At 49.8% G+C, this 22440-nt stretch overlaps 6 protein-coding genes across 6 annotated transcripts; 1 reads left to right on the top strand and 5 right to left on the bottom strand.

Moving 5' to 3' along the window:
• Nucleotides 1-149: 149 nt before the first annotated feature.
• LAJ45_07912 (uncharacterized protein) lies at nt 150-6225 on the bottom strand (the record flags this gene model as incomplete). The annotated part of the gene is made up of 7 exons (XM_046117467.1): nt 150-324; nt 384-594; nt 663-1470; nt 1521-4313; nt 4364-5890; nt 5945-6137; nt 6218-6225. The coding sequence occupies 7 exons, from the start codon at nt 6223-6225 to the stop codon at nt 150-152; spliced, it is 5715 nt and encodes a 1904-aa protein (XP_045969452.1).
• A 2868-nt stretch (nt 6226-9093) lies between these two features.
• Nucleotides 9094-11355, bottom strand: LAJ45_07913 (uncharacterized protein; the record flags this gene model as incomplete). Its single annotated transcript, XM_046117468.1, has 5 exons — nt 9094-10040; nt 10130-10903; nt 10965-11009; nt 11086-11155; nt 11224-11355. The coding sequence occupies 5 exons, from the start codon at nt 11353-11355 to the stop codon at nt 9094-9096; spliced, it is 1968 nt and encodes a 655-aa protein (XP_045969453.1).
• Nucleotides 11356-11833: 478 nt separating this feature from the next.
• LAJ45_07914 (uncharacterized protein) lies at nt 11834-13325 on the top strand (the record flags this gene model as incomplete). The annotated part of the gene is made up of 3 exons (XM_046117469.1): nt 11834-11859; nt 11922-12987; nt 13071-13325. The coding sequence occupies 3 exons, from the start codon at nt 11834-11836 to the stop codon at nt 13323-13325; spliced, it is 1347 nt and encodes a 448-aa protein (XP_045969454.1).
• A 2535-nt stretch (nt 13326-15860) lies between these two features.
• On the bottom strand, nt 15861-16668 carry LAJ45_07915 (uncharacterized protein; the record flags this gene model as incomplete). The annotated part of the gene is made up of 5 exons (XM_046117470.1): nt 15861-16026; nt 16090-16208; nt 16277-16344; nt 16415-16432; nt 16503-16668. The coding sequence occupies 5 exons, from the start codon at nt 16666-16668 to the stop codon at nt 15861-15863; spliced, it is 537 nt and encodes a 178-aa protein (XP_045969455.1).
• A 1931-nt stretch (nt 16669-18599) lies between these two features.
• LAJ45_07916 (uncharacterized protein) lies at nt 18600-20098 on the bottom strand (the record flags this gene model as incomplete). The annotated part of the gene is made up of 5 exons (XM_046117471.1): nt 18600-19234; nt 19286-19336; nt 19400-19454; nt 19506-19970; nt 20030-20098. 5 exons carry the CDS (start codon nt 20096-20098, stop codon nt 18600-18602), a joined length of 1275 nt encoding a protein of 424 aa, XP_045969456.1.
• Nucleotides 20099-20897: 799 nt separating this feature from the next.
• Nucleotides 20898-21671, bottom strand: LAJ45_07917 (uncharacterized protein; the record flags this gene model as incomplete). Its single annotated transcript, XM_046117472.1, has 3 exons — nt 20898-21237; nt 21303-21515; nt 21580-21671. The coding sequence occupies 3 exons, from the start codon at nt 21669-21671 to the stop codon at nt 20898-20900; spliced, it is 645 nt and encodes a 214-aa protein (XP_045969457.1).
• Between the last annotated feature and the right edge of the window lie 769 nt (nt 21672-22440).

The following is a 22440-nucleotide window of genomic DNA, read 5'->3' on the forward strand; positions in this document are numbered from 1 at the left end:
TATCTAGATATCGCTAAGAGCCTAACAAATAATAACAGTAAATGAAAAATAAAAGAAATGCCTGTTAATACAGATACTTTTGTGGTATACAAGTGAATCCCAATGCCATGCCCCGTTGTCTATACTCATTCCATCCCAAAGACTTCCTCTTAATAGGGAATACCGTTCGTCAAGTGCTGGAACCTGTCATACTGTCCAGTCGACAAACTGCTATAACTCTTCTTGACCAGATACCTCACGTAATCCGCAGCCTCCCTCTCGCTCTTCTCCAACACAAAACGATCTCTGAAGTTCTGAATAGTCTCAGGCTTAAAGCAAGGCAATCTAAAGCAGCACATATTAGGCTCTATCACAACTAACCATTATCAAAAGAATAAACTTACCCGCTGTCCAACATCAAAATGACACAATGCGCCAACTTATCGACATACTGTCTAACCGCCAAAAACGCCTTGATACATAGCTCCTCAAACCTCAAGTAAGCCTGGGAATCCGTCGTGCCTCCCATGACCGAGACCATCTCTGCAGTAAGCTTGAACGGGGCTCTCTCAAAAGTGATACCACCCGGAGCAATGTCGAAGCAGAAACCGAAATCTATCCACTTCAGTCAGTCGCTATCCCACCATCTATATCTAACCAAGAACAGAAAAGAAAAAACTTACCGATATGCAAAATATGCCCAGCCTCGTCCAACATGATGTTACCATTGTGACGATCCTTAAACTTCAACAGATAAGAGATGACCGAGTAGCCGGCCATACTCTTGACAAAGTTGTTCCTCGCCTCCTGGAACTTGATGCTATCCTCACTACCATACTTGCTAATGAAGTAATCGTAGAGCCCCATCTCGTAGTCTCTCCCAAGCATATCTCTAGAGATCGACTTCGGCAAAACATCAATGACACCGCAACCCGGTGCAGTAGCAGTAACACGGTACGGGAACACATAGACATCCAATCCCACGCTATTGTAGATACTCCTGAACGCAGAGATGAGCTGCAGAGCCAACATATCCTGCCTACAGTCGTCTCCAACCTTGAAGATAGCACCCTGCCAGACCTCCTTGGTGATGGTGCTCTGACTCTCCTGGCGTCTCTTGTGGCCACCCACAGTTGTGTCCTCATGTGACGAAAGGATGGGCTTCTTCTTGATTCTGAAGGTCGCCATGAATGGCGCCTTTGCGTGAGATTGCAATGATTTACCACTGGTTCTGTCAATATCGACGACGACACCGTCGGGGTTGGACGGAAGGTAAACTCCGACGTCGACCTGGATCTTTGCGAGCTCCTCGGCGATCTTTGCGTTTTTCTCGGGCTTGGTCTTCTTGATGTAGGGGCGGAGCTTTCCAGAGATAGAGGTCACTTCGTTGAAGAATGAGAATTCACGCTCGTAGAAATTTTTGTCTACGCCTGAGAAGCTGTTGACAAGATGCTCCATAACTTTGTCAAGCGTAGGCTTGATCGGATCCGGCTATAAAACGATTAGCAAGTGTTTAAAATAAGCCAACGGGTAGTGCTTACAATAGTGGAGTCCTCATCCTTGAAAGCATTCGCCTTCATGTTCCAGATAATTTGATGTGCGAACAACTGACTGAACTTGGCAGTCTCCAGGATGAACCTTTCAACATAACCCAAAGTATCATATCTCAACGTCTGCACAATCTGCGGAACGTAAAAGAATGTCACGTCAATGCTATGACTCTCCAACGACCTCATCGCATACTGCAGCACAAACGCATTGTTCGCATACGAGGGCAAGAAATAAGTTGTGGCTGTAATAGGATTAACTGGCGCCCAGAAGAGGAGATACTTCAACTGGAATCCAAGCCCACTAGCAATCTTATCTCCCATCATAATCTGCACGGCATCCGGCTGGTCCACAACCTTCTCAGGATAGGTCGTAACAAGGCGCCTAATATCTTGTTCCAGTCGGGGGCTCTGGAACCGCTTAGACAGCTGCACCGCAATCGCCGGGTTCTCGTGCCACGCCGCTGGAAGCAGAATCGCAATACTGTTATCTGTAGCTGGGCGCGCAGTGTATGTGGGCAGCAAATGGTGCTTCCTCGAATGGTCAAGCGGATACAGCCAGGTTGCCAATCTAGTCTGCTCATTCTCCACCAATAATAGTAGAAGATCTTGCTTCAACCTCATGTTCTTGTTGGTGCCACCGATATTTGCCATGGTATTGATGAAGTTTGCGACATCCTGTAGCACATGAGCCTCCGCCTTTACCTGGAGCTTATTACCACCAAAGCTCCATCTCGGCGCAAAAGTAAACCACGACAACGCAGCAGACAATATGAGGTCTTTAAATGCAATCTGCTGACGCTCATTCAAGCCTGTGCTATAACGCAACACCTGAAGACCAAAAAAAACCAGTCTGAATCTAATCTCTCTCGCGAGAGGATGGCCAGTAGCATGATGCAGACCCGCCAACGAGATCCTAACAAGCCTAAGGAAGATTTGCTGAATGTGCGGGTTACCATGTCGATTTGCGTGATAATGACTCGACAATAGGTGTAGTAGTTTCAAATGGGGAGTCAGAAGCTCCGACGCATTGTGCTGGTCCTGGAGCTGCTGCTCCTTATCGCTGGGAGCGTATTCCATCCTCATATCAAAAGCGTCAGGAGCAACCAACTCGGGTGAGTACAGCCCCATTCTCTTCTCCACCGTCATCTCCCAATTCCTAGCAATCTCCGCAAGCATTCTTGTCTGCAACTTTGGCTTCTCATGAATGATACCTGTCCAAAGTGAGATTCCAAGGTTGATGCTCTTCTTCGTAAACATTGAGAACGGGATCCCGACCAGCCCACGAATGAGCGGTCCCTGGTCCTTCTCACTTCTACAAACCAGCGCTGCCGCTTTTTTGAGTACATCCCTCACCTCTTCAATCGGTACAAACTCCTTCTCATAATCCTTACTCTCCATCTGGTCCAACACTGCCTGCGCTGAATCCGGTCTTGGTAGTTGTCCAGCATTTGTGTTCATTGCTCCTAGTGGTCTAAACACTAGGTCTTTTGAATTATCCACAGACGAATCAATGTACCTGTATGCTTGTCTGGTAGTGTACTGCATTACGAAATCACTAGCAGTGTTCGCCTCACAGTCACCTAGATGTTCAATGCTTGCCAACTTCTGGTCACCGCTTGGGACCATTGATCCCATCTCGAGTGCGAAGGAGCGGCCCAAGGAGACATGCCCAAAGGAGCCCTCATCCTCCCCTTCAAATTCGGAGAGATATGTCTGCAACAGGCCCTTAACATCCAAAGGTGCGATATTTAGCACCTTTTGGACCCACCCCTTCGCACGACTCTTGAAAGCGTTCAAGGTCTTGCGTCTGAATGGGTAGTTATCAGGGAGCTCAATAGAGACATTGCCCTTTGAAGAAGTGAACGTGGATCGAGTAGTATACTCGTCTGTCTCCTCGTCCAAGCATGAAATCCACAGAAGCGTCAATAATTCCAGCAACGCAAACAACGACGCCCGTTGACAGAGTGAAGAGGGAATAGCAGCGATCATACGATCAGCCGTATTTATTGCCATTGCCTGAACCTTCTCAAGTCGATGACAACATCCTATAAAAACCTCTGCCAGCTCTTCCGCTGCACGGCCTGCGGAGAACTGCGGATAGTTCCCGGAGAGAACCCTCCGCATGTAGAGATCCGTAACTTTTGATGCGATCGTGATCATGCAGTTGCTACCTTCACCAGCCTTGAAACCAGACTCAACAAAGTACGCCAGTACCTTAGAGTAGCTTCCGCCCTCAGCCCGGAGACATTCGAGCGTATTTGCCGCTTCCAAAAATATCGTTCGGGGGTGGCTGATGGTCCTGATGTCAACTTCATTGGAGGGAAGCATAACCACAAGGCGCCTCTTGTGCTCCACCGTACTCTGCGGGACTACTCCTCTCTTCAAGATAGGCATCTGATCCAGTTTATTCTCCAAAGTCTCATCCTCGTTGATACCGGATACCAGCGGAGGTGAGTACTGAGCAATTATCTGGAAATCAACGTTATATCTTTTCAAGATTTCAGAGCCCTGGATGACCCCTAACTGTGCGCAGTTGAACCAGAAATCACGTAACAGCCCCGCAACAACATCATAGCGGAGAGCAAAGTTGGTTTCAAACCCATTAGAGGAGAGAAGGCGGGCAAGAGGGCTGATCAACTGACTTAGCTCTCGGGGAGCCAATTGTGGGTCTGCATTGGCACCTCCGATCGCGCTAGCGGATTCAAGAAGGTCATTAAGATAAACATCGTAGAGTTGCGAATCGCGAGGGATGTTTTTGGCCATGGACATGCGTGCATTAAGGACCTTGGCACGGTCAGTGATCAAAATTCATAAACAGTAAAATGGAAACTTACAGCCGCCATGACCTGGTGGTCATCCGCTATCACTGCATCAATACCCATCTTATTTATGGTCTGCAATACACCCTTGAAATCCGCCACAGCCCCAATAACCGCTAGCTGTGCCAATCCTCCGAGAATCCTGCCATTAACCAGGGCGTTGACCTTGTTCAGTCTCTGTATCATGATGCTTTGACCGAGTGACACCATCTTCTCGTCCCGACAGCTCTCAACAACGCCGACGATCGTCTCTATAATTACCGCGTAAACACCCTTCTCTTCTTCCCCACTGGTTACCAAAGACAATGAGCTCGCCGTCGCATCAAACGGCCGTAATCCTCCAGCTTTCAATGCCTTTTCTGGGTTGTTTGAAGACAAGACATGTCCAAGTGTATTTAGAGTGGTTATTGTAGCGTCTTGCGGCTGGTAACGCAATACATACGCCAGACATTTCCCGGCCACCTTTGTAGTCTCAGGATTTGGCGTACCCTCCACGATAAGCTTGTGAAGTGTGCTGATAAAGTTTGGCGCAGCTCGTGCATCGTTCTTAGAGGCAAAAGCAAGAATCTTCAGGGTTGCCGAGGCAAGATCATGGTTACCCATCTGCACTGGATCTGTAATGATTGTGGAGAGCCAGCTGTTAAGAAGATCATCATCCACCATTTCTCCAGACAAGAATGCACAGCAAGCGTAGGCAGTCAATGCCTGAGCTTTCACGCTGTATCCCAAACTTTGCTGCCACGCCTCTATTCCATAATCCACCCCGTTCTCAAGCAGCTGGACTACCTCGACCGCGAGTTCGGAGAGTGGCTCCACAGCACACGATTTATCTGCGTTAGCTTGAGGAACTCCTCGCTCGGACATCATAGCGTCGAGGATCCCCAGCTGCTGAGGCACGGGTGTATCAACGACCAAAAGGGCCGTAGAGGCAGCAAGGAATTTTGTAAATCCGTGCTGAAGCAACATCGCACCGACAGGGCGATTAGACGAGTCATAGTTTTCTACGCATGTCTTCCAGATCCGAACCTCCTCCTCCTGTGAGGCGCGAATGTTGGAAAACACGATCTCCACGTTCTTGAGGTAGTCGTCATTCAGCACCCTGCGAACCTGACTTACGAAGGGTGCTGAGGAGTGCTCTGGGTCTGCCGACCACCAGAAATTGATGTTCTTCGCAGTCCCATCTAGGAACCCGAGAAACGAAAGCACTGGGGGTGCAAACACGAGCATTTCCTCTTCATCGAGCTCGCACAGGGAGTGGTCAACTGCGTTTGAAAGGTAGACATTAATAGTCTCCAGAACCTCGGGTCTTAAGCTTGGAAACTTGAAGCCCAATGAGAGGAGAGCTGAGGTGAGGTGGGAGGTGAGGGATTCCCACGGACTCGGTTTGATCTCGCGGAAAAACGGGGTAGCGGCGATACGCTGGTTGTACGATTCTATTAGGTATGGTGAAAGCTGACGACGAAGTCTCTCTGCTTCGTCAAGGGATTGGAGCTGTGGGACAGCTTTGCAAAGTGCGAGGAGCACTTCAAATTCGCGGAGGGACTATATCTTTGGTTAATAGAGACCGAGTACGATCGGGCGGGATCTAAGGGGTACCATAGGGATGTCGCTGGTGTTTGTAGGTCGGTTGGAAAACCCGTTGATGCCGCCATTGACGTAACGGGTGCTGTGGGATACACAACCTTCCGAGAGACGTTCGAGATCGGCATTTGGGGAACCTGTAGATGGTTCTTTTGCTGAAAGGGCGGCGAGTTTTTGGAGGGCGTTGCGCCGGAGCCCTCGAGTGGATCTAAGGAGTACGAAGCTTACGAATTAGCCCTTGGATGCTTTGGGAAACGTGGACACAGGGAAACGATTTAGATGACTTGCCTTTCCATGACGAGGGTTCAATAGACGATGATTATACTGATAGCTTTGGTGAACGGGGTTTGAAGAGTTGAGAACAGAAAGCAGGGAAGGGAAGGTTAAGGGAATGTATTTTTGGGAGCTGAATGGGACCTCCGGTACGGGTTGCTGCCGGAAGGCGCGGGCTCGTGGAGAGGCTCCGAGACTTTCAAGATTTGAGAAACAAGGATTGACCAGAAGAGGAACGCGCTGACAGCCAAGGGTGTCTGTGCCCCGGTCCCTGAAGGTCTTGGCGATGACACCGAGCGCGTCTTCTTCATGCAATATCACTCAGCGAACCAATGATTAGACAGGACGAAAAAGCTCCTAAAAACCATTAGAGTTGCAGGCTTGCAGTTGCGTGAGATGAAGGCTGATGAGGGGGTGATGGGAAGAACATCTAAGAACCTTGAGGAAGGACTATATAGCTATGATTATATAAACTAAAAATTAATACTATCAGACCTCACACTTTATAGGATATAGATACACGCGCACACATACTACGGTATTCTAATCTACAAATTCGTGTCTCCATCTAACCCAGGTCTAGAGGTTACCATTTCTTCGATTGTTTTATGTTGGTCCTGATCACTCGCTACCATACCTTGTCATCTGACACCTATCAAATCACATCACGCTTCACTTGACAACGGCCGCCTCCAGCAGTAACAGCGCGCAGCTCAGCTGGATGCCAACCACTTTCAGTTTTTAGCAACACATACGATGCGTATCAAAAAAAGATTCCCTCTCACTACTCGATCTTAACCCCATACTCTCCCCACCAGGTCATTGACCCGCCCCTCTAGGCGCTGTTGAGTTGTCGATCTAAGGCTTATCTTATTATCCGATACTCTTAGTGTACGTATTCTATCATAACTCTGTGTCCGTTCCTCACATACTTATTCGCTCTATGGGCCCATCACGATAATTTTATATTTGATCATGTAAAGCCTTTGAGCCAATTGATCTCATACTTTTCAGTCGTGGGAACTCTACAAGGATCTTGACAGACATCAGGACTAGGCCGTTTTGCAAGTGGTGGACTATTTCATCTACAGCTAACCTTGCACCCATCCTCTATGTCTAGTCTCAGAAGTAAACAAAGTGAAGAAAGAGTCGAGAGTCCATAAATGCCCTTTCATGCATCTTTATGCACTTTTGGAAGGCCAACTAACATCCTTGCGTGTTTAGCGTACGTGTGCCTAAAAGCTGATGTACGTATCGAGTGATCGCCTGTGATTCAGGTTCACTTCAGTCCCGTTTCCCTATGATTCCACTCCCTCTCGAGCCCCGTAAGTGATCCTTTTTTAGTATTTCACCTGTGAATTGGAGGGCGAGGAGAAGAAGAAGAAGGATGATTACATCCCGCATCATCACTAATTTTAGGGCTTTATCCTCATTGCAGATACCCATAACACTGGGACGTACTTCACCCTCCACCGAAAGCGATATCGATATCGATATCGGAAGCGATAGATCTTCCAGTGCTTGCCCAATAACCCCCAGAAGCCCACACAACAAGCGTTCTACCCCTTTTGCGCCCTCGGTATCACCCAGGACGCAACAGGGACAAAACAGCCCAACGCAAAAAAGCCCCTCCCTCCCACACAGGGGAGAGAGAGGGCATCAAAACGACCTAACGCAAGTTATGCCCCTCCCCCCACCCAGCCCCCTGCCAGGGACTGAGTGACGAGGAGAGGAGGGCAGGGGCAAACAAAGGAGTGGGCAGAGGGCAAGGGGGGGCAGAGAGCAGGGCAAAAGGAGTGAGGGGGGCAGGGCGTAGCAGATTTTCCCTCCCTTCCCCCCAAGGCGGGAAGACTCAATGTTTCCCTCCACATTGAGTCCCCCAGAATTGGAGGGAAGGGAGGCGGCTGGAAGGAGGGCCCTGCCTTCCCACTCAATGCGGGGGAAGACCGGCGAACGGAAAGAGGCCCCTGCCTCCACCCCGAAGGGTGAAGGGAGGAGGTGCGAAGAGGTCTCCCCCTCCCCCACAAAAGTGGGAAAGGGGGGTAACGAGAGGGGAGAGGAGGGGTGAAGGTTCCCCCCTGGTCCGAAAAAAAGAGAGGGGGCGTTGGTCGAGCTTATAAAGAAAACGCCGGTTTGCCTGCCAGTACTGTTTTGCTGTTTTGGTCGATGGTAGGGCTTAAGGGCTGGTTTGTGTTGCGCCGAGACCACTCGGTCTCGGCGTGAGTGTTGTAGGTTAATTGTCTGGGCTTGGCTGGATTGAGGTGGTGGTTAATCGAGTGGTCTTAGTAGTTCGATATTTGCAGATTTCCAGTGACGGACGGGGGGCGGTAGGTAGCTTGGAAAACATGTGTTTGTGATCATTACCGATACCTATTCCTGGCAACGGCCAGTATAAACACATCGAGACAACACAACAAACACCTCGACGAGTCTTTAGATGCTAGAATTAAAACTCACAAAACCGGAACCAATCAGATACCATAGATCTAGATAATTTCACTCCCTTACTGGCACCAGCACCCAAAGCACATTTTCAACCCACTCGAGCGAGACACATGATTCACACCTTCAGATCTAGAGCTGTAAAAAAAGAAAAGAAAAAGAAAGAAAACCGCGTTGTATTCGACCGCCCCATTGCCATTGTAGTACATACGTATAGTAAAAACCCCCACAGAGAAGTAGTTATCGTAAATAAAACCGCGCCAACAAGCCAGAACAGAAAAAGAAAGTAAAAAACACCGCCCCTCCCGGTATACTGTTAGTCCTCCAAATTCCAATATTTACACTACGAAAAACAAGCAACAAGAACACACAGCACAAACACAACAAGCAGGAAGAACAAAAAAAAAAAAATACTATCCTAAAAAAACGAAACTTTTATATTCCCGCCGCTACAAGTCCGCATGCGTCGAAACCTTCTCCCTCTTCTTCCCCTTCTTAAAATGCTTCTTACTCCCCATCACGGCCCTGACATCCTCCGGACTCAACCCATTATCCAACGCAATCATCGTCCTCGCCTTCCTCCCCGACAGCCCCTTGCCCCCCTGCAGCGCCCCCGCCTGCCCCGCCGCCTGATGAAACGGGTTCCTCAAATGCCCCGCCGACCCCCCCGCCGCGCCAAAAAACTGCTTATCAAGATTACTACTCTTCCTGCCCGTCTCCTGGTGTCCCAGCACCACCATATCCTCCGCCCCCTCCTCATCATCGTCGTGGTGGTGGTCCTCGCCCCCCGTCCGCCGGTGCGACGGCAGATGCTCGTCCGAGTAGAGCTCGCGGTTGAAGTGCAGCGCGTCAATGGGTGGGTCCGTGTTGGGCGGGTGGCAGAACAGCAGCTTGCCGTTGACGTAGTCCTTCAAGATGTACCGCGCAGCCCGGCTCTCGTCGGGGTTGCCCGCACCCGTCTTTGTGAACCCGCGTGCCTTGGCATACGCATACAGCAGCTCCTCACCCGTGGGGATCCCCGTTCCGCCCTCTTCAAGCGGGCGCGTGACAACCTTAATCCCGTACACCTTCTCAAGAAACGGCTTCGGGATGCGCTTCGCCACGAGCGCCGCGGGGCCGGTGAATTCCCTCAGCTGGTCGATGGGCAGCACGCCGTTGCAGACGAGCTCCGCCTTTGTGGTGGCAAAGTTGGGGAAGACGAGGCCGGGGCAGTCGCACAGGATGATGCGGTCGCTGAGGTGCAGGGTCTGGAAGTGCTTTGTCTTTCCGGGGGTGCTGGAGACGGAGACCTTTTTGGCGCCGATGAGGGCGTTGATGGTGGAGGATTTGCCGACGTTGGGGTAGCCGACGAGGCCGATTTGGGTTTTGCGCGGGGGGGCGGAGGGGTCGGCGTTTTCTGCGGGGGGTGTTAGTCTTTTGTTTTATATACAGAGGATTTTTTTTATAGAGGTTTATGATATAGAGGGTTTGAAGGGGGGGGCTTGCCTTCAGGTGCGGGGGCGTGCTCGAGAAAGAGGTCCTCCAGTTCGTCGATGGTGAGGATTCTCGTCCGAATGGACTCTTCGGGCTCTGCGTCAGATGCATCGTCCTCCCAGTCCTCTTCACCAGCAGCAGCAGCAGCAGTCTCCTTCGAGATCTTCAAGTCCTTGGTGCTCTTGACAATCTCCTCCTCATTCTCATCCACGACCTCAACCTCCTCATCTCCACTTTCCTCCTCGTCACTGAACTCCATCTCCTCATTACTCTGCTTCGCCAGCGCCGCCGAGAAGAACCGATACCTGATGCCCTCCCTCTCAAAGTGCTCCGCCCACACCATCCTCTGCTCCAGCGTCATCATATCGGCCTTGTTCACCAGCAGCAGATTGCGCTTGTCGGCGCCCACCTCGAGGACATAGCGCTCGAGGTCCTCGGAGCGGAAGAGCAGCGGGTTGCGCGCATCGACAATCTGCACGACGAGGTCGGAGCGCTCAATGACGCGCCACAGCTGGCGCCACACCTCGAGGTTGCGCTCGAACGGCGTCATGAGCAGGTCCTTTGACTCCTCGAGCTGGGCGAGCCCGCGGCGCCACTGCAGGAACGAGTCCTTCTCGGCGCGGTCGAGCTCGGCGGGCGTGGTGGTGGAGTCCCAGGCGGGGCGGCGGGGCACGGTGAGTTCGCGCTTGGATTCGGTGTGCTTGGCGAGGGTGGTGCGCTCTTGGTCGGGGTTGAGGAGGTAGGGGTTGGTTTGGCTGCTGTGGATGATTTTCATGTCCATTTTCTCTGTGGGGGGGGGGGGGTGGTTAGTATTTGGTTTGAGTGAATTGGGCGTGGGAAGCCATACCGGCTGTGAAGTCTGTATCTGCCAGCTCGGCCGTCGTCAAGAACTCTGCAGTCGCAATGATATCTCAATCAGCTTTCTTGTCCATTATCTATAAACAGGGGGACTGCAAATGCATGCGCACCGTCAAGATCGTTCTGCTGCGTGATGGACCGCATCTTGTACCAGTCCACCTCGTGCTTCTCCGTGAGCATCTACAGGCAGCGCAGTTTGTTAGCCCTCTGTCTACGGTGTTTTCATACAGTGCGATTCTCCTACGTACGACTTCACCAGGCCCCGATGACCCGCCACGGCCAGCGCCGCGCCCCCGACCAGCGAGTCTGCGGGTCTTGTTGTTTGAGTTCATGAGTGCCCTGCCGAGGCCGACTCGGTTCTTGCTCTCTGGTAGGCCCATGGTGTGTGTGTTTGCGGTGATATTATTTCTGTATCTGTTTTTTTGTGGGTGGTTGTGGTTGTGGTTGTGGTTGTGGTTGTGGTTGGTTGATATTTTTTATTTTTTTCTTCTCTGGGGGCAGTTTTTTTTTATGTAGCGGGGTTGACGTTGTCTCAGGCAGCGGTTTTGTCGTTTTTGTGGTGGGGTTGAAGCGTTGCGGTGGGGCGATTGGCTGAGGAATGACTGATGCATGACAGGCGCAGGCGAGAGAAGTTCTGCTCGACTGCTGCATATAAATATTTATTTCAGCGCAATTGAGGATTGGAAATCAGACATCTGCACTCTTCCACACATCTCTAGATCTCTCTCTCTCTCTCTCTCCCTCTCTCTCTCTCTCTCCCTCTCTCCCTCCCTCTCTCTCCACTATCTCCGAGCCCTTCCCCACACACAGCAGATACACACACACCGCACTCCCTCCCCTCCTCAGTAATCACAAACCATGGCCCCCAACACCAAACGCTGGATGCAAGTCTCCCCTCCCCCTCCCTCTCCCCCCAAAACCCCTCCCCCACTAACAACCCCCGCAGCAACAAAAAGTCCTCCGAGACCTACCAACTGCGCTACCGCTCGCAAGCCGACCCGCTCATCCACGACTCCACCGCCCCCGACTTCGTCTTCACCCCCGTCGCCGCCCCCAACACCAACACCAAGATCAAGAATGCAACCCAACTCTCCACCGAGCTCGCCGCCTCCGGCGCCGCCCCGCCCCGCAAGAACGAGGGCGAGGCCGCAATGTACGGCATCTACTACGACGACAGCGCCTACGACTACATGCAGCACCTGCGCGAGCCCGGCGCCGCCGAGGCCGTCATCATCGACGCAAAGGCGCCCAAGGCCAAGGGCAAGACCGACCTTGCCGCCGCGCTAGCTGCAGCGGCCCCAGAGGAGAAAGAGCCAAAGAGGCTGATCCCGAAGGAGCTCATGGCGAGTGAGGTGCAGCTGCAAAGGACGTGGAGGGACCAGCAGGATGTGCAGGATGAGATTCGCGGGTTCAGGCCGGACATGGATCCGAGGTTGAGGGAGGTGCTGGAGGCGCTCGAGGACGAGGCGTATGTGGATGATGATGAGGATATTTTTGGCGAGCTGGCGGAGGGCGGGGAGGCGACACCGGATGAGTTTTATGATGAGGGGGACTTCTGGGATGAGGAGGAGGAGGAGGATGGTGGGTGGGAGTCGGATGCGACGGAGAAGCCGGGGGAGCACCAGAAGGCGAAAGCTATTGAGGAAAGCGCCGCCGGGGAGAAGAAAGCAGAGGTGAAAGAGACAGACAGGAAGAAGGAGGAGGAAGAAGGGGATGCGCCCGCTGCTACTGCTGCTCCCGCCGCCGATAACAACGCCTGGATGAGCGAGTTCTCGAAATTCAAAAAGGCCGAGAAGCGCAACAAGAAGATGGCGGGCGCCGACGACGCCTCCTCCATGGCCGACACAATGTCGTTCGGCGGTACCTCGTCCTTCGGCGGCACAATGTCCATGTCGGGGCGGACCAGGCGGCGGCATAGAAAGGCGGGTACCGAGAGCTCAGGGTACTCCATGACCAGCTCCTCCCTCTTCCGTACTGAGGGGCTTACTACGCTGGACGCCCGATTCGATAAGGTACTAACCCCCCCCCCCCCTCCTTCCCCCCATCTGTGTGTTTATTGTAACAGCCTGTTTTGCTAACAACATATGTCACATAGATCGAGGAAGAATACGCCGACGACTCCGAAGAGGAAGACGACGCGCCCGCCGCCCCCGTGCCCGAGACGCGCCAGGACTTCAACAGCATCATGGACGAGTTCCTAGAAGGGTACAACGTCGTCGGCCGCAACAACCCGCGCGTGCGCAAGGGGAAGACGCTCACGGGGCTTGAGCAGCTCGACGAGATCCGCAAGGGGCTGGGCAAGGCGCGGATTACTGAGAAGCCGGCGAAGAGGTCTTCGAGGGTTAGGTAGAGAGGTAGAGAGTCTCATTTTTTTGTGGGTGTTTATAGATTGCCGTATTCTCTTTTTTTTCTTTTGTGTGCTTTTTTTTTTTTGCTTGTGAATGGATGGCTGGGTAAAAGTGCTTCTTTTTTTTTCCCTTCCTTTTCTTCTCTTCTTCTCCTTCTAGTGGTTCTATACAGTGCGTGGATCTCGTTACTCCAAGTAGATCTACAAGTACATAGACAGACCCCAAATTAAAAAAGTTCCTTTTTTCTTTTGACGTTATGATCATTGCCCGGTCCTCCTCCCCCGCTTGCCCTCTTTGGGCTTAGTTTGTAATTGGCGTCATGGATTGTCACTCGGTTTTCTGCCAGGCGGCTTTTAAATTTTACTAGACCACCATCGGCCTTAGACCACGGGACTTTAGGAATCTAAGATAGACACTTATATATATACATAGGCAACTAAACTGTTTCTCCAACTGAACTGTGCTGGTTCTGTAGACATCGTCGAATGCTTCCTTTGGTCCGGTGGTGGGGAAAGTCTACATGTAGCTACTTTACCGTCGGAACGGGTAAAAAAATAAAGCTTGCGGAAGGTTCAGGAGAAGCTTATATAAGCCTAAAATAAAGCTTTTATTTGATATATCGCTTTTCTGTAGACAAGCCTACAGCAATAAACTTTAGATGGAAAATCTTATTTCGAAATATGACTTTTTCCATATTGTAAGACTTATTGAAGACTTATTTCTGGATAAGATTATGTCCTTGGTGGTTAAAAAAAAGGAAAAGAAGGGATTTGAACCTAGAGCACTGTAGGTAGCATATACCTCATACTACCCACTGAACCATGGGAGAACTGAAATTTCCCTGCTGTAGGTAATATATAAGTAGGCTAGCCGATGAAATGCTAGTAAAATCGGAAATTACAAATCTTATATAAACCTTATTTGCCGAAAAAAGTCTTATTTATAAAAAAAGATATATCTGGTATAAAGGCTTAGATTTTCGGATAATGTTTACCCTAAACTAATCCTTATGGGCTGATAAAGGTGTATACAATCCTTTTTTTCGGCTCATGCTTACCCTATTTTGGACCTTATATGTAGAAAAGGCTACAGACAGAACCTTTCGTCAAAAAACGCTCAAATATGCCATATTTCGACGATAAGCCTACAGCAAACCTTATTAATTTACCCATTCCGACGGTAATGTAAGTACGTGATGCCTTTGGGACAGAAGAGTTTCTTTTGGGTGCTAGGATGTGAAGTGTTCGTTGTAACCTGCTATATGTACGCACGATATATAGCATGGCTACAAGTAGGGCAGATAGGATGGCTCTTTTACCTACAATCCTGCGGCCGAAGGATAATTGTAGGTTTTTATATACGGAAAATGTAGCTAAAATGACACAGCCTTTAGCAGAGGTGCTCTATAATAGCACACGACGCAAATACTTGTAGTATGCTATAGTCTAAAATGAATACTTAAGTAGTAGTACTTGTATTATGGACGTCTGAGCATTGACACCGAAGGGCTCCAGTAGGGGTTCTACTTCTTCTTGGTTTGGTACACTACCAAGCTAGCTCAGATAACACTTCCAGCGCAGCATCCACCATGGGTGAGTGGTCTAGTTGGTTAGGCTGCTCGTCAGGCTAGACACCGAGTGTTTGCGATCGGGACGATGGAAGGTCCTGGGTTCGAGCCAGGGGTGGGAGTAGTAACTGGATTTCGTCGCCGGTTGCAGTACTTTTTTTTCTTTTTTCTCTTTTTTTTTTCTTCTTTTTTTGTAGCTAAATAGATTAGGAGGCTATTTTTGATTTTTGGTTTCTCTAGAGGAGGAAGGGTGAGTAGTGGGGCTGGGAATCGATCCCTACATTTACTGGCTTTGTCCGAATGTGAGGTCGAACAGAGCTTCTATTCGGGTCATAGCAAACTGGTGGGCCACCAACCAATCAACCGACCATAGCAAACTGTGTCATTTTGCATCATGTGTTATTTCAGAGCACGTATACTTGCCGAAAACTGTGTTATTTTAGATTTTTTCCATTTTATATATTCACACACCCGCCAACCAGTAGAGTCGGTTTACGTTTTTTTTGACGTGTGTTCATGAATTATCACTCGGATACTAGCCAGGATTGGACTGATTTCCACAGCTCAGCTACTTGACGTAACGGTACTCTACTGGATAGACATGTAAACCTCCAGAAGTCGCAATTGATGGTGTGGTTGGTTTATGGGCGGTTTCCATTGTCTGGCTGACTGGCTGGCCGGCTGGCCGGTTAATTATTATATAGATATATGACGCCAGCCGGATCCATCCTCACGCCAATTTCTTCCCCGCAGAGTCAATACCGCCATCCCCCCCCCCCCCCCCCCGAATCCAAATCCTCATAAGCAGGCCCGCCGGTAAAATAAACTTTAATATAGTTATCTACACCGCAACGCAACGCAAGGGCCCAGCGGTACCGTCAAAAAAAAAAAAAAAAAAAGTTGAACAAAAAAAAAAGGCTCCACTTTTTACCCAGTCCATCCTCTCACGCCCAGTAACAAACAGCCCCCTCTAAGCCTTCCAGACCCTCTTCACAGCCTCCGTAATGCCCACATCATTCGTCTCAAACTCATACAGCCCGACCAGGACCAAGACTGTGGAGCCCTTGAGGATCCACATGAACACCTTCTTCGCCGTGGGGTGCTTCCGCCCTGGGATATAGTCAATGATCGAAGATCTTTTCCGCGCCCTTTATGTTAGCTTATGTTCTCAGAAAGAGAGAGGAGGGGGGGGGGGTTACTCGAAGCCGATGTACGAGTGGATTACGACAGCAGCGCCGAGGACTGCGTCGGTGACGGGGCTGACAGAGCCAAGGGCGAAGGGGGCGATGGTGAGCGGGATGAGGCCGACAGAGACGAGCTGTGTTGGTGAGGACTAGGTTAGTATGGTGCGTGATGGGGGGAGAGAGGAGGGGCGGGGGAACGTACACGCTCGAAAGTCCAGTGGTAAGACCCGTGGGAGGGATTTGACTCGGGAACGGGCGCGGCGTCGTTAACTATATAGTTAGGGTGTAATCAGTACTGTGACAACGCAACAAGCCGATTAGATCGGGCGGGATATCATACTGGTTCCCTCGATGACCTCTATAGTGAAGCAATTAAGTCAGCACATGTCCCTCTCCTCCTCACACTGCAAGACTCGGTCGGGACTCACGGCGGCCAGGTGGAAGAATGCTGAGGGACTTTGATGTGTGGAAAGCGGCGATTCTAGGCTGCGGCTTCAAGAAGGCGATCTTTGGTGCGGCGAGGGCCGGGCGAGCGCATGTCTTGAAGGCGGAAGCTGCTGTGCGCAGGGCGGAGGTTCTGAATGCGGAAGCCATTGAAAAATTAATTAGGTTTGTGATGGATGATGGGGCGAAGGAAAGGGTGTAGATGTGGTTTTTTGTAAAATGGTGGTTGTTGCGGGTTGCGGTTGCTTGTGATGGGGCGGGCCCGGGAAGTTCAGAGACGGAGAAAGTCGTTACCTCGGGAATGAGGGAGGAAGGGAATCCCCGCCAACGAGGATGGGCCAATCAGCCTTGTGCTGTTAGTGAGCACGAGCCACAGTTGGTGTGATGCGCCACAGCGCTTCCGATGCAGTGCGACATGGGGTGTCACTCATTTAGCACAGTGCTAGTCAAGCTGATCATTGATATTAGTAGAATCATTGATAGAGTCCTAAAAACCATACATGAACCTGCATTTTAAACTACTGTGGATACTGTAGATTCTGTCAATTCCCTCTGTCAATGGTTTAAATTTCCTCGCGAGGATGAGATAAAGTAGATGAAAGATCCCTGCTCCGATCTTACTAGCAGAGCTAGAGGTCCTGTCCACTGCAAGCACGCATCATGGTCAACTAGAGTATATGTACATGAACCCCCCATACACAAATACACCAATGCTACGTAAATAGATAGATTCAGGATAAACTCTAGATCGCATATCGGGTACAATCTACAGGACCTAAACAGACTTAAACCCATCATCAACCTACAGCCATACCTCTATTCTTTCTCCCCTAAAGCTACAACATCTCCACAGGTGCCGCAGCAGTCCACTCCTCTATAGTAACGTTCCTAAAAACAGGACCACAACCCCACAAGCACAGCGGACACCTGCCCTCACCAAATACAACCACTCGGAAAAACTAATCACCGGCCATGAAGTAGAAAGCCTTCTCTAGAAATAGAACATTCGTTTTTTCCCCGTAGCCAAGGCATCATGCATGTAGCTGTTTCCATTCTTCGTTTATACCCAAAAAGAACAAAAAGTACTGCAGATCGAAATCTACTACTCCCACCCCTGGATTGAACCGTGGACCTTCTGTAATCGAAGACCAGGCACAACCTCTCGGTGTCCAGCAGGCGAGTCGTGCAAAGAACCGTTACATCACTCGCCTATGTGTGTTCTTGACTAGAAATAATATTTAAACGCCAAGGCGCCAATTAAACAGACGCGCCAGTAGAGTACATAGAAAGCTCGAGCAACAACGACTTGCTTTACTCCCTCAAGTGGGGAGGAGAGAGACGGAAAATAAAACTCATCCGAGGAAGCAGACACCAGATATATACCCTCTAAATTCTCTACACTCTTTTCCCCCCATCCCCACATTACTCGTCGACTATCCTCCTTCCTGTCCACTCCTTGTCCTCCATATGCATCCCGTCTACTCACCTTTCAGCACTTCTTCCCCTCTCTCTCTCTTAATAAAGACGGCTGACTACAGAATTGAATAGACAGGAGAGCTAAAAGCCCTCCCCACAAAGAAAGGACTCGAGAAAAGAGGCACGGCATCAGGAACGCTAAATCACAGATTATCACTCGAGTATTCTATTATCTCACCCATGTTCTCAGACAGTGGAATAAGTGTGGGCTTTTACTCGTGCATTCATTAAATGGTCTGGATATCATTGCAGTAAAACCCCTACAAAAGTTCCGGCAATTTAATGAGCGCGCGAGTACATGAATATCAGAAATGCCATAACCTCTTTTACTCTTCAGATGCCTAAAAGAATATCGAATATCTACAATCTTAAATTACTCTCACCCAAAGGAGCCGTGTACTAACTTTAGATGAATCTTGGATATGATCATCGACAACTTGTGCTAAGATCAAACTTTCTCTACCACAACTTTGGAACAATCACCCGATAACTATACGGGAATCTATCTCAGGGTCAAGGGGAAAATAAAAATAAATTTTATAAAGTACAGACTGTCATTGCACCACACTGGTATTGTCTTTCATAATTCATTAATCCCCCAAATCCTACAACTTCGACTTGTCCTGGATCTTGTACTGCCTCATCAGTTCTTCAACCTTCGCTTTCTGCATCTTCAACGTTGCCGTAATCTCTTCGGCTCTCTTATTTTCTGTCCTGCCTAACTGGTTCAGGTGCACCTCATCAGGTCCATCCGCGATTCTTAGTGTTCTCTGGTGTGCCCACATCTTTGCAATTGGGAAATCCTGGCTTACACCACCAGCTCCGTGTGCCTGGACTGCTCTATCAAGTACTGTACATGCCATAGAGGGGACATAGATCTTCGCCTCTGAGATCATGTTCATGGCGCCCTTTGCATCGGAACGGTCAATCTTCTCTGCGGCCTGTAGCACTAGCAGCCTTCCAGCATCGATTTCAATACGAGACTTGGCAATCCATTCAAGGATAGTGCCGTGCTCGGAGAGAAGCTTTCCAAAGGTTTTGCGCGCAGGGTCGTTGACGCGAGCAATCATGTAGGCAAGACCCATCTCGGCGGCGCCGATGGAGCGCATGCAGTGGTGGATGCGGCCTGGACCAAGACGCCCTTGGATGATCTCGAAACCACGCCCGGGGCCGAGGACCATGTTTGTAATAGGGATACGGCAGTTCTTGAAGATGAGTTCGCAGTGGCCGTGAGGAGCGTCTGCAACGGGGTTAATATTCATAATCAGTTTTTAATAGAAGGAATGCTCACCATCATAGCCGTATACTGACAGAGAGCGGAGAACTGTTACTCCGGGGGTCCCTGCGGGTACGATAACCACTGACTGCTGCTTGTAGGGGTTGGGATTGTTGGAGTCCGTCTTACCCATGACAAGGTAAAGCTTACACCGTGGGTCTCCAGCACCAGAGCTCCACCATTTCTGGCCGAGTCAGCTCTATTTTGTAGAGATGAGTAGGATATAATAACATACCGATCCATTGAGCACATACTCGTTTCCTTCCTGTCTAATATCCAGATCGATGTTCTTCGCGTCCGCACTCGCCTTCATTCTCTCCGTCATAACAAAAGCGCTCCTAATCTCGCCATTCAAAAGCGGTACCAGCCACTCCTTCTTCTGCGCCTCATTCCCGTACTTCGCCAGAACCTCCATATTCCCCGTGTCAGGTGCCGAGCAATTCATAGCCTCTGACGCTACGAAGCTCTTCCCCAAGAGCTCAGCCATGAGTCCATACTCGAGGTTTGTCAATGCCACACCCTCTTTGTAGTGGATCTGTGACAAGAACAAATTCCAGAGGCCCTGTGCTTTGGCTTTCGCCTTGAGCTCGTCGATTATAGAAGGGTAGGTGTTAAGAAAGCGTTTTGAAGGGTCGGTAGGGAGTTGGGCGTCGACGATGGAATCGGCGGGGATACATTCGTTTTCAACAAAGTCTGAGACCTGAGAATTATCTTTTATGAGTATTACTAATTATAAAATTTAGTGGTAGAAGAAGCTACCTTCTGCAACAGTTGCTTAGCTCTCGGCGACACCTTGTCCGCCACAATGGCAGGAACTTCGTAGACCATATTGTTTGTAATTGTTTGTTTTGAGGGAGAGTTACGGTACGTAATTGAGGTATGGGCTATCCAAGTTAGAGCTGAGAGCGAGAAGACACGCGGGTTATGTAGTTCAGGGTCGTCACAGGAAGAGGGTTGGTTGAGCCTCGGTAGCTCGGCTCAGGTGTGTTAGGCCACATCTGTGTCTTGCCAAGACTGGGGAAGGGAAGGGGTCGGGAAGACTAAACATATCCCCTGCACTGCTAAATGTGTGGGGGAGCCGGGGATGATAGGTGGGGATATACAGTCGCCCTCCGCTATAACGAACGTGCATATTGGGCCATTTTTCGTTCGGTACAGCAGATTATTCGGTATTATTCGGTATAGCGGACTAAATTCTTTGCTGAAACAAAAAAGAAGCTGGCCCAAGTGGTTCGGTACAGAAAATATTCGGTATAGTGGCATTCGTTACATCGGAGGGCGACTGTATAGGATATGTGCCATGTATGGTCTGAGCTACTCCACATATATCTCTACATGTTCGTACTTATTCTGTATCGGATGTTTGCCACCAGATTTATAACGCCGACTTAATTATGGCACGTCCCAGCGGTAATAAATAAAGCCTTTAGTTAACAAATTAGAAGTATCCGTGGTGCACGTGTCGCTGCATGTAAGGTTGCATGCAATTAATGAATTAAACAACGTGTCGCTGCATCGAATATCACTCGTCTCATCATGTCCCGGCCAAGTGATCTCCTACGTTTCCTATTCGAATTGATCTCTTTCCCGTATATATCTATCTATCCAATACTTGCAATGAATGCTCCTACTCCACTGGATCCTCGCAAAACAAGCCGAAGTCCAGAATCTGGAACGCATTTACTAAATCTTGCGATACCTTCATCCCATACTCCAACAGCACACTCTTGACTCCACTTGACGGATCGATGTCGCCGCCAGTATATGTCGGGCTTGCAATACACTTCTCGCTCCTCACCATTTCAGGATTATCGAAGGGTATATTGACGGTGATCACGATATCGGCCGTCTGCTCCTTCAATCTCAATATCGTCATTATGATGGCGATAAAGGTCGGTGGGTCTGTAGGCTGCTCAGTCGGCCGCGCCGACACCGTACCAATGACCTGATAAGCCGGCTTATCAGAACTGCCACCAAGAAATATTAGCTTTTATACTCTAGTTCAAACAACTAGGCTGAGGAAACTACATACTGATGGGGGACAGAGATAGATCTTTTGTTCCAAATTTTCGCAGTGCGATCTTGGTCCACTGCGACGTCCTCGAAATGGTAGTCCACGGCGTCCATGTCAGAGGGTCCACTAGGCGCCTCGACCCGTTGCGTAATATCGAAAATTACGGTGATGTCGTTGCCATCGGTCATGGAGACGTAGACCTCCTGGTTGTCTGGGACTTCACGGAAGTTTCTAGTTTTTCCGCACAAAGAATCAGTACATGACTACAACTGCAGAGGGTATGAGGCGCACATACGAGGCGTCCTGAAAGCCCATTGGGACTGCGCATACAACGGCACCGCCGAAAAGTTCGACGGCTTTCCTAAGCTCCTGTATATCCTGGGTCATTTTGCGTTGGGAATATGTGAGAGTAGATTTTGGGTGAATCGAAGGTATGTAGCGACGGTATTGATGAAAGATGAAAGAGCGTGTGAAGGTAGGTGGAGAGGCTCGTTATATAGCTCACCTTAAGTTCTTATATCAAACCCAGAGTTGTGACCCTCAGGAACGCGAATGCTCTAGAGTTGGGGGGAGGGCGCGGCGCGGCGGGGTATCACGTGATTACAAGCATTGTCTCTCGAGTCAGCCTTAAAAGTCACTTATACAAAATTTACTGTTGTTATTAGACACCTATTACTCCTCTCTCGCCTGTGAGTCACTGCAGCTGGCTTAACTGATTTCAAAGCAGTTCCAACAGTTTTGATAAGAACCAGTGGAGTAGCAGGTTTCAACTTGAAAACTCTGTGAGTCAGTGATCCGATATACGTGTGGGCGCGTAGGTACTATCCTTGAGTGGAAATGATTTCAAATGCATATTAACACCGAGCGACAGGGGTGTAGTGACTCAATATACGTGGGCGCGTTGAAATTATCTGCCTTCCCCCGCTCAGCTCGGCGTGGTGAGGTATGAGTGAGCCTGTGGGTGTGTGCAGGGAAATGTAAAATACATATTATGGCTCTAATGTGGTATGGGGAATCATTAGAAATCACTCGATCAGTTGAGTTATCTACATGTAGTGGAATGGATCAACTCTCGTAGCGAAAAACTACATGTGCCTGTACCGAGAACTCCCCAACATGCACCATATTCTCATAAGAGCTTGTCTTCCACTAAGCT

The sequence above is a fragment of the Morchella importuna genome (assembly GCF_003444635.1).
Source record: "Morchella importuna strain M04M26 chromosome Unknown Morimp01GS026, whole genome shotgun sequence".
NCBI classification, from domain to species: domain Eukaryota; kingdom Fungi; phylum Ascomycota; class Pezizomycetes; order Pezizales; family Morchellaceae; genus Morchella; species Morchella importuna.